General features: G+C 46.0%; 1 protein-coding gene across 2 annotated transcripts; it reads left to right on the top strand.

Moving 5' to 3' along the window:
• The first annotated feature begins 1,533 nt into the window (after window positions 1–1,533).
• On the top strand, window positions 1,534–9,243 carry WBP2 (WW domain binding protein 2). Of its 2 annotated transcripts, none has more exons than XM_002189964.6 (8): window positions 1,534–1,686; window positions 3,239–3,347; window positions 3,882–4,017; window positions 5,580–5,672; window positions 5,892–6,008; window positions 6,220–6,342; window positions 7,431–7,507; window positions 7,682–9,243. In XM_002189964.6, exons 1-8 carry the CDS (start codon window positions 1,628–1,630, stop codon window positions 7,733–7,735), a joined length of 768 nt encoding a protein of 255 aa, XP_002190000.1. In that variant the 5' UTR covers window positions 1,534–1,627; the 3' UTR covers window positions 7,736–9,243. The 2 variants fall into 2 exon arrangements, with proteins under 2 accessions (XP_002190000.1, XP_012434077.1); XM_012578623.5 differs by having other exon boundaries at window positions 1,566–1,691.
• The last annotated feature ends 2,070 nt before the right edge of the window (window positions 9,244–11,313 follow it).

Consider the following 11,313-nt stretch of genomic DNA (forward strand, 5'->3'; position numbering starts at 1 on the left):
TACCAAACCATTTGACTTGTCCCATTATCTTATGTTTACTTTTCTGTGTCCTGTACATCTGGCATAAAATAACACAGATTTTATTTTCCAAGTGTGTCCAAGGGAATTCTGCCATATACACATTTTTATTGCAAAAGGAGCGGAAGAACCTTAAAATCCAATAATAATTGTCAGCCCTGGGCAATTCAAAACAATGAATTGTCTCAGTTCTATGTCTGTCCTCATCCTACAAATAAAAAAGATTATCAGATTAGGTATTTTTTCCTTAGTGTTTTTAAGTTTTAGAGTATAAATTTCCAGGGTTTTCTGTGTGATGAGGAGGTCTAGAGCTTCACACACACACTCTGGCAATTACAGCAAGCATCTTTTTAAAGTGAAGCCTGCTTTTCTTAATCCCAAATGTCAACTGGAGTTAGGATAAAAATGTCATTTGGTGAGCCTTAATTCATGTGAGGTGCCAATGCTCCATCTGGGCGTTTCGGTGGAAGCCGAGTGGATTCTGCTCCTGACTTTAATAGGAGAAGAATCAGAACTGTTTGTTATGGCTGTTTCTTAAAAGGGAAACTTACTGCTTATTGAAAAAGCGGATATGAAAAGCACAAACTTGTTATTTTCCTGCCAAGAAACCATACAGATTATGTCACTGCATTTATTTAAATCTGGTTTCCATTATGTCGTTTTTGTGCTTTTCCCCGCTGCTCGCATCTGGTTCTCAGGCACTCAGACAGAACTGGGCTGCAAATCCAGGGAATAGCTCAGATCCATCTAAAAATATATAATAGAGGGCAATACATGCTCTGATTTGTATATTATTAATATACAGCTGTCAGTTATTGATCTGAGGGAACCCTTCAAACTGGTTTGCAGGTTCCTTTTTTTTTAATGAAGTTGTGCAATCATTATCTTTTTTAATTCCTCCAACTTGCACACCTGAAGTTACGTAAGAGTTTAGACCCTTCCTGCAGGTGCCACAGCTATTTTCTTGCTCCCAGATTTCTGACAGAGAGACACGCAGACACGATCTTGGCTTGTTTACAGGGCAGCTCGTTAGTCCTTCTAGTTTAACACACTTCAATATAAAGGAATTATTTTGGATGTGCTTGAGTCCATCACTGAAAGCAGCCAACAACAGGATCAAAAATCTGTTTGCAAGTGTGCAAAACAGGAAATGCACATCAAGTGGGAATTTAAAAAAATCATGGAAAATGAAGCATCTTCGCCGTTTAAGGGGCTAAACATCGTTTCACATATCCGGGATTATTTTTATTTTACGCCACCAATTATAGAGAGACGGTGCCAGGCCCTGAGGCGGGGAGGGGGTATCATGGCGGCCGGCCTACAACTCCCAGCATGCACCGCGTGGCCGACATGGAGAGTGTAAATGCCGTGCATGGACGGACTACAGCTCCCGGAATGCTCCGCGCGGGTAAATGGCCCGGCGCTAAGGTGGTGTGAGATGGACTACAACTCCCAGCATGCACCGCGCGGAAAATGAGAAGTCACCCGCTCCATGGATGGCGGTGACTACAACTCCCAGCGTGCCCCTCGGTCGCATTGACGGCGCACCTTTTCCCGCGCAGGCGCAGAGTGGGGTCGATGCTGTGAGGAGGAGGAGGAGGAGGCGGCGATGGCGCTCAACAAGAACCACTCGGAGGGCGGCGGCGTCATCGTTAACAACAGCGAGAAGTGAGGTGCTATCCCCTTCTCCCCTCCTCCGGCTTCGGGAGCCGGGGGATAGCGGACAGTTGCCTCCTCCTGCCTTCCCTCTCAGGAGGAGCAGTTGTGTGGGTCATGGGGGGGCGTGCTGAGGGGGCGAGGCGCGTAAAGGGGGTGATTTAACTCTCTCGGTGCTGGCGTTGCCCTCATCTCCCTACGGCTTAGGGGCTGTAGTTATCCTCCCGCCCCAGGGCCTGTGCGAGGGGACCTGCTGGGCTTCAGCCGCGGGCCTTGCCCCCCTGCACCGCTTCCCTCAGCATCCAGGCGGTCCCCAGCCTGCTGCTGGCTCTTCTGCTGTCCCCGGGAGGGCTCAGGTGATCTGGCCGGGCCCAGGCCTCTCCCCGCTCGGGGAGCTGCAGCTGCCCCGGGCTCCTGGAGCTCAGCCCCCGTTCTGTGTGTGCGGGAGGCAGCAGGAGCCTTGGGAAAAGGTGCTGGGATATAACCATGGAAACGGCAAGGCTGCACAGAGCCGCCTCTGTCTGCACGGCTGTCCGCAGCCCTGTCTGCCAGCGAGCTTCTGACGTGGCAGGCATCTGCTTCGGGGACAAAGGAGTGCTTCATCCTCCAGCCCTTCCTTCCACGGGGCTACTTAAACATTGGTATGGGAATTCTGTGCCTGACTTCCACTTGGGATGTGGCCTTTCTTAGAAGGATCAACTCAGGTTCTTAGATTTGCATTCCCTGAGGGAACTGCAGCAGCTGAAGGAGTTGCTGTTCCCAGCTGTCAGCCTGCCTTGCACCAGGGCCTGCCTGCTGATCCAGCTGAAATGCTGCAGCCTGAACAGAGCTGCTCCCACTGCCCTTCCCGAGCTGTTCTGGAGGGACAGGTATTCACTGGCAAATGACTGAGGATGGAAACACGTCAGCTGCCAAAGATAGAGGTGGTGGAGATTTCTGCAGCTTTAGAGATTAGAGTCTCTAATGTGGGTGTGTAATGTCAGTACAAGTTACCTGCTGTGTCCATGCAAAGGTTTTAATCAGGTCACTTTATAATTGAGAATTAAGGAATCAGTGCAGGCAACACGAGTTAATGAAGTCTTGTGGTGAGGAAGGGGAGTTCCTCTGGATCACAGTTTTGTGTCAGAGGTGCCTGAGACCTTCAACAGCCGTGTTACATAAGCCAGCCTGAGCACTTTCTTCTCCTGCAGTTCTTCCTCTGTCATCTCACTTGTGGACAACTGAATTAGGGAACTGATCCAGCAGAAATGTGAAACAATTTAAAAACAAAAAAAAAAAGCCCTTGAGATTTTGATCAGCTCAATTGACCAGGTTTGCTGTCTGCTTGTGCAGACAGCAGCAGCAGCTATGTCAGCACACTGGGAAGGGAACAAGCAGCCAGTGCTACTTCAGTTGCTGCTGCCAACAACAAGAACCAAAAAAAGGCAAACCAGAACTGATTCTGGCTGCTCAGCATCTCCCTCAGTGCTGAGGTTACAGGTGGTTTTGGTAGGTCAGTAAACTTCTGTGCATGCTGCACTTGTGCCTGGAGCTGTAACTGCTGTCTCTTGTGTCACTTGTGCAGTGTTTTGATGACCTATGACCACGTAGAAATCACCTTCAGTGATCTGGAGCCGATGCCAGAGGCCTTCAAGGGCACCAAGAAAGGGAGCGTTTTCCTGACTCCCTACCGGGTAAGTGGTGAAAGGCTTTATCTCATCTAAAGAGATAACAGCCCTGGAGTCTGTATTTAAATGTCCTCAGTGTATGAAAGTCAGGATAATCTACTCCTGCTTGAAGTGTGGCTCATCCTCTCCCTCTGGGAAGCATTATAAATTCATGGTGTATCCCATCTACTTGTCAGCAGAAAATAAATCTGATTAGTTCTTGTCCAGGCAGCTGTTTAGTCCATCAGGCGTCTTCAAGCTGGAAATTAGCAGTGGTCTGGAAATGCTGAATGCAACAGCACAGCTCCTAAATCATGGCTGTGTGGGTCAGCAGGTTCTCAGGGAGCTGGAAGGAGCATTATCTGAGCAAGGGACTTCCTGGAAGGCTTTAGTACTTTGAGGATTTGGTTTACCCCTGTGGCTGCTGTGTGTAGCTTTTGGCTTGTGGAACTGGTGATATTGGAGTGAGTTTCAGTCCATGGAGAAATCTGTTCATAAAATAAATCAGGGCTGTGTTTCCTGTTTGTTTTGACTAGCTCTTGTCATGTTGTTTTCTTTCAGGTTATCTTTGTGTCAAAGGGGAAGGATGCTATGCAGTCATTTGTGATGCCCTTTTATTTGTTGAAGGATTGTGAAATTAAGCAGCCAGTGTTTGGAGCAAATTACATCAAGGGCACAGTGAAGGCAGAGGCAGGAGGTGGGTATCACATAGTGGATGTTCTGTGTCTCAGTTCAGCTGCTCACTCATAGCAAAATCCTGGCTAACCAAACCTTGACACTGTCCAAATGGGTTTTCACACTCATGTGAAAACATCTTTCTTTCACTGGCAGCTAAAAACATTCCCCTTATCAGCTCCCTGTTCAGCTACAATGAGCAGATGTGCTCTGCAACCCATCTCATTTCTGCCCTCTGCAAAATACAAAATTCAATCAAACAAGTGATCTCAGCAAATAAACACCAGAGTGGAGTCAGCAAGAATCAAGATGTCATTTTGCTTTGGTCACTTGGGATCACCTATCCCACCTGCATCCAGGTTCTCCTGTGCCAAAAACTCAGATCCTTTCTGCTCTCTTTGGGTTCAGGTGCAGACCCCCAGAGCCCTTTCTCCATTGTGTTTCTTGTGCAGTTCGAGGACAGGTGTGGTATTGTTGTAGTGCAATTTCCTGGCAGTGAAAATGGCACTTGGAAGGGAATGGATTATCTTGAAATCGGGGAATTTAAGGAGCTGTTTCACATTAAACTCAATGAGAAAGCTGCGGCAGACATTTTCAAAAATAATTTTGTTTTTGACTGATTTTTTTTTACCAAAGGGACAGAGTTCAGCGAACTTTCATCCTCAGCTTGATTCAGTGTAGCAGTTGTGGCACAGAAATCGCAGCACAGGGTGGAAGAGCCTTCAGCTGGAGTTCTGAAATCAGCATTGTAGCCTCTGCATGGGAGCTGGGTGGGACCATCCAGCATGGGAGGGAGCCTGAGCATTAATGACAAACTAAACTGTGTGAAAGGCAAAAGGTTTTAGCTAGATCTTTGTTAATTTTCCCCAGAGACCATCTCCTTTAATGATGATGTTGTCTTAACAGCCATGAGAGTCTGGTTTAGCTTAAAAAGCTCTTTAATCTACTTGTGTCTGTTTCAGCACAGCTTCTGCTTTGATGCTTTCTTGGGTCTCTGGACTGTGCATGTTTTTCTTTTTTGTACTGTAATGTGAGATGGCACTAATTTATTTATTTTCTGTTTTTTTTTAATCCTGACTTGAAATATCTTCCATGGGCTCTAATGGATTTATGTGGACTATGTTTTTCGTTGAGTTCTTTGCTTTTTTGGGCACTCAGACTTCCAAACTAATTTGGAGCTGACATTTAGGTGTAGTTGCAGAGGCTTTTTAGCAAACGGGATTAACAAAATCCCTGCCTTCTGCACTAATCTTATCCAAAGCAAGAGCAAATCCAGCACTCCTGACAGTTCGGCCTCTGACAGCTACTGTGGCAATAGCCACAACTCCAGAAAGCTTCTGAAGCTCTCCCTCATGGATGTTTCTGCTTCAGGTGTCTGTTGACCTGACAATACCCAAGTGTGAATTTTTCTGATGATACCGTAATTCTGCCACTTTCTCTGCTTTTTTTTTTTTTTTTTAATTTGGATTTTTGGGATAAGCTCTTTTAAGAATTATATACAGAGCATCTATAGATGCAACATGTAACCTAAATAGCATGGAAATGGTTTCTCCTTGCTCCTTAGTACTGTCTTTCCTCCCTCAGGTGGCTGGGAAGGATCTGCTACGTTCAAGATGACCTTTTCAGCTGGGGGTGCAATTGAATTTGGGCAGCGGATGCTGCAGGTGGCATCACAAGGTATGAAAGGCTGGGGGTGTCTGCCATAATTCTGTGTTTTCAGGAGCTCTTGCCTGATGCTTGCTTTAAAACATACTTTTCTCAATCCAACGAGCAGCAGAGTTATTGGGATGACACTTACTTGTTTTTCTGATAAGGACTCTCTAAGTTTGTTGGAGTTGTTGGCCTGCTTTTGAGGCAGGCTTGATGTTCTGATGAGTCTCGTCTTTGCTTTCCCAGTCTCCAGAGGTGAAATACCCAGTGGAGCTTATGGCTATTCCTACATGCCAAATGGATCCTATGCTTTTGCACCACCTGCAGCTAATGGGGGCTATCCATACCCACCTCCTCCTCCAGGTAAGCCTGGCAACTGAGGTTGGGGGTTATTCCAGCGAGAAAGAGTTAAAATAGGTAAAAAGGGCAAGAAAAGCAGATTTTACTCAATGTTTTAGTGATTACTTGTGTAGCTTTGTTCCTGAGTTTAATTATATTTGCCTTGGCTTCTTTTGGTTGAGAACTCCACCCAGAGGAGTTAAGCCTCTTGCTGTGTGATCTCCTTTCCTGACAGACTTTTATCCTGGTCCTCCTGCGGCTGATGGAAACATGGGCTACATGCAGCTTCCACCCCCTCCATACCCAGGGCCCATGGAACCCCCTGTCAGTGGCCCAGACCTGCCCTCCACTCCTGCAGGTAAGGAGCACATCCAGGTGAATGGACTCACAGCATTTTGTTAGGGATGAAGCAGACTTTGTTTCTTGTCTTTTGGGGAATTTCGAAGCTCCACTTAGAAGTTGAAATTTGTATAGAAAAGGGATTAGGGAGCTCCCCTAATCTCCAGCCTTGTATGTCCAGCTCAGTCTGGAGTCCAGCCTGGTTCTCTTCAGGGTACACACCATTAGTGGGCATTTTACAGATGGATGTGTTCTTCTTCTGACAGAAAAAAATACAGTTTGTGATTCTCCTTGCCCTAATGGATGAATACAAGCAAACTGATGGTGAAATGTGTTTGTGGTCCATTTTAGTTCACAACTGGGGCTTTGGTGATATTTGCTTCCCCTGTTTCATTTTTAATGTGATTATTTTTGCTGAAACAATGTGGAGCAGGGGAAGAGATGATGGAAAGGAGTTGGGGAAATATCAGCCTAATTTTTCACTCATTTAGGATTTATTAAAATGAAAAAAGAGCTATCGTGGTTGGGTACAGCCATAGATCTCTTGCAGATAAGAATCTTTATTTGAATAAGTATTTAACTTTTCTCTTCAGTTTGAAAAAACAACCATTCATCTTTGAGCTATTATTTGGAAAGTGGCACTGCTCCAGAGGGTTGTACAAGATTTTTGTGTTCTGCAGAAATGGAGGATCTGGATTATGTTCATAAATTACCATCTTTAATACACTAATCCCATGAACTGCTATAAACTTTTGCTGATTTTTGTTTTGCCTGTTGATTTCACTCCTGGGAAGGATGGTTTGTTCACTGCCTGTTTATAAATGGTATTGTCTGTATTCAGGCAAGGCAACAGCAAGCATTTTTTATGGCACACATGCAAGTCCCAGGTGACATTTCCAAACTCAGTCTTCCTCTGTTTCACTGGGAATAGGCAATTCTGTGGTGATTGGAAGAGAGAATGCTCAATTGTGTTTGCTGTAGCTGTTTTGCAACTTGAGCACTGGTCATAGGGTGCTCTGTCAAGTAACTCTTGATGGCCAGGAGTTCTTGTTCTATTGTAAGAGCTGTCTGTGTGTCCCTAACCTGTCACTTCTCTCCCTGTGGCAGCTGAAGCCAAGGCTGCTGAAGCTGCTGCCAGTGCTTACTACAGCCCAGGGAACCCCCACAATGTCTACATGCCCACGGTGAGTCCCTGTGGCTCTGGGGTTGAGTCCAAGTGTGTGCCTGGCAGATCTTCTCTCAGTGGCACAGCAGAGTTGGTCTGAATTGATGTTGGCGTCTTGGGTTTTTTGGGGGCTTTGAGTTTAACATTTTATTCTTATCCATGCACTGATGTCCTTTTGTCATCTTTGTTGCAGGACCAGCCACCCCCTCCTCCATACTTCCCACCAGAGGACAAGAAAAACCAATAAGCTGACACAGAACTTCTCCACGACTCATTGCTTTCTTTTTTTCCATTTTGGCAGAATTTTGGGGCACAGTCCATGGCAGTGAGGAGTAGAACCTTTTCCCAAGGCACACTGCTTTCAGGGGCTCTAGGAGTAGGTCTGTGCAGAGCAAGAGGAGGGATTTTGGCAGCCTGGGCCACCTGTGGAGCTCTGAGGGTTTGCAGCATTCCCTCCTCCCTGTGCACAGCATCGCTACACCTGAAGGTTCTCTCCATCTGTGACTGCTTCCCTTAGCTCTGTTTCTTTTGATACTTAAAGCTGACTCTAAACTGACTCTTTAGAGTCAGCATCTGCTCTAAACTGCTAATTAACATGATCATGACATGGAAACAAGGCTCTTGGGGGTGGGAGGTGTCTTGAATTCACCTTAATGTGCATCCAAGAGCACCTCTGGACACAGGGATGCCTCTGGTTATTCTTTTTAATCCAGAGTGTCACATCCAACTCTGCTCTTGAGAAAGGACTTCAAAGGCAACCTTTGGGATCTCGAAGTACACACCTAGGACATTTTTCAGATATATATTCAACTTTCTTGGGTTTCTTTTTTTTTCCTTAATCTAAGTCATTCCTGACAATCATAGCAAATAATCTGTAGCCCTTCAAATTTCCCTGCTGCTCAGCGTGTATGACAATGCTGACCAATTTCCCTTCCTCAGACATGCTGCTCTTCACAGGGTTCTCCAGTAGCATCTGACCAGCTTAGATCCCATAGGAACATTAATATTTCTGCAGTCTCTATTTTCCAGTTAGATATGTGCGTTCCCTAAGTCCTGAACATTCTCATAGTCTGTAATGCACTTTTGTTTTTCCTTTGTTGTAACACAAGTTACACTTCTTGGCCAGTGAAGCATCTTCCTGCTGTGATTTACCTGGTGAATTAACAGCTAATGGGCAGAAAGAAGTTGCTTTACTTCTGCCCTGGAAGCACTTGAGAGAATATGCAAAACATTGGAATAAGCTGTAAGGTACAAAGTGTTGTTTATTGCTGTTTGTGTGGCCCAGCTGTGAATTCCCAGTCACCCAAACTTGGACTCCTCATAGCATTGATTCCTTGGTCTCATTAGCAACACCTCCAGTGCAGAACCTGTGCAGGACTGATCAGAATCTGGGCTGTGGAAGTTCTGCATTGTACAGAGCTTTGACAAGTGACACTTGTCTCTCTCAGCTGAGAGAGAAAATCCTTCCCAGCAAAGTGTGACAGAAGGTCCTGTGCTAGGGAACTGCTGAGACTTGCTGCATGCAGCCTGCTCGGAGAGAAACAAGGTCCACTTCTTGTTTTCTTTAACTGATTAATGAAATTGCTACTGTTTGTGCACTGACTTTTCTAGAATTGCTACTGCGGTGATGTAAAGAAATTGTTATTTAAAAAATATTTATTTTGAAAGCATTTGATTAATATATTAATGTGAAATGACTTCTGAATGCAGATTTGTTTTGCCAAGACTGTGAAGTAAAGAGAAATCAGCTCAAAACTTGGGGTGTTTGTGTGTGTGTGAGTGGGCAGGCATCTGGTGAGTTGGTAGCTTTGGATGCAGAGAGGAGGAATTAGAAGCAAAATCACTATGATTTTATATTTTATTAGAAGCAAAATCACTTGGCTTTTCACTGGTGACATTAGTTGCTTGATTTCTCTTGGGTGACTTTGTGAATGAAAATAAGCTGTTAAAATGTTTCAAGAAACTCCCATTTCACAGTTCCTGTTGGAAGCTGATGGGGCAGCTGCTTTACCATACCCAGATGTGTCACCCAAGTTGTTTTTCCAGACCAGTTGTCCTCATAAAAGTTACAACCTGTTTACTGTTTTATTTTGCAAGAACCAGCTCAGCACTGCAGCATAATTAATCCTCTAAAATGTGTCTCTAATTAGAAGCAAGCCACAATTTTATCCTTTTTTTCCCTGTAAGTGTGCCGAGGTGCCTGGGTGGTTGTGCCCAGTGAGGTCGAAGCTGTCTCAGGTGTGCTGCCCTGTGCTCCTGTCCCTGGAGAAGCTGGGAGTTGTGCTCCAGCAGCAGTGCCAGAGCTGTTCCTGCCTCTGGCCTGAACCAGGTATGTCAGTCTCACTTGGCAGGGCAGGACAGGAGTGTTCCATGTGGGATCAGTCCTGGGCAGTCCCCCAGCTCACACTGACACAGGTCAAACAGGAGGTACCAGTGGCTGCTCTCCACCTATCATCCAAACCTCGCTTGGTTTCATTCCTCTTCCCAGCAGCTGCTGTGACTGCCTTCATTCTCTTGAATTCGCTCATCTTCCAGATTCTGCTCATTTTTACATCCCTTTTGACTCTCACATCCTCCCACATGGCTGTTTGGGTGCACTTTAAGCCTGGCTCAGCCACTTGGGTTTGTTTTCTTGGGTAGAAGAGGTGGCTGAAGGAGGAAAGCATTGAGATAAAATTTTACAGTCCAGTAGGAGATGAATAGATCCCAATTTGTGAATTAAATTACTTCAAATCAAATTACTTCCTCAGTCATATCTGTCCAACTCTAAGGCAGTGCTGAAACCTTTCTGTTCTGGCTCGTTCCCAGTTACCCTCTACTCAGACAGAATCCTAGAAAATAGAGATTGCATGAACATTCCAGAGCTCTTGCCCAGCCCCACTCCCTGTGCAGCTCTTAGGCCAACAATCAGAACAAATCCGTGAGGTTCTTTTAAAACCTTTCTTCAACTAAGTGTGCTTGAGAGAGAAATATTTATATATCTGCTCCCATGGGAACTCAGCTCCATGGTTTGAGCTGAGTCACTTCCCTTAGAGTGGAGAAGTGGCAAGACCTCCAGAGACACCATGAGGTTTCTGTCTGGCAAAAGGGAAATATACTCAAAGGATGAATCAGGCTGGAATAAATGAAGTATTCCTTAGCACGGGTGTCAGTGGGCTAAATCTGGAGTTGAAGCTGTGGGCTTTCCACACTGGGTTGAGGTTGAATGTTCCATTCCCCCAGGCTGGAGCTGTGCACGGTCTGTGGGAAGGGGAGGAGGAGCAAGCCAAAAAAAGAGATTTGGTGTGGTCTCGATGTGTTTGGAGTGTGCTGGTGGGAGGAGAAGCACGTTTTTGGGAGTGCTGGGCCGGTCACTCAGCCAGCAAGGCTCTGGCAGGTATTGGGCTGAGTGGAGCAGCACAATTTGGGAATCCAGATTTATGGGTGCTGGTGAGAATCCCTGCCAAAATGCCCAAATCTGGCTTTTGTACTCAGCACTCCCTGCCACCCCCGATGGAAACTGGGAGCTGTTCTCTGCTTGGGAAAGGGCTCAGGGAGGGTGGAAGGGTCACCAGTCCTGCTGCCTACACAGAACGTTTTCAATATTAAAGCAGGACCGTGCAAATTGAAGTCTGCTGCTGCTCTGAAGCCGTGTGGGAGTAGGGCAGGAAGAAATGTTGTTCACTGACACGTCTCCAGGTCTGGTTCCTGCCTCAATGATTAACTGGCTGTGCAGCAGGAGGCTGCCATGTGACAGCCAGATTGGTGCCATTAAACTCCAACACTTGGCTGAAGGGAGAGAACAGGCACAGGGAACAATTAGTGTTGGATGCTTTGACAGAATCA

Source organism: Taeniopygia guttata, chromosome 18 (genome assembly GCF_048771995.1).
Source record: "Taeniopygia guttata chromosome 18, bTaeGut7.mat, whole genome shotgun sequence".
NCBI classification, from domain to species: Eukaryota; Metazoa; Chordata; class Aves; order Passeriformes; family Estrildidae; genus Taeniopygia; species Taeniopygia guttata.

Coding starts and splice junctions, on each gene's coding strand:
- WBP2 (XM_002189964.6), top strand. CDS start 1,628: ATGGCGCTCAACAAGAACCACTCGGAGGGCGGCGGCGTCATCGTTAAC. Junction 1,687..3,238: donor ATCGTTAACAACAGCGAGAA/GTGAGGTGCTAT, acceptor TCACTTGTGCAG/TGTTTTGATGACCTATGACC. Junction 6,343..7,430: donor CCTGCCCTCCACTCCTGCAG/GTAAGGAGCACA, acceptor TCCCTGTGGCAG/CTGAAGCCAAGGCTGCTGAA.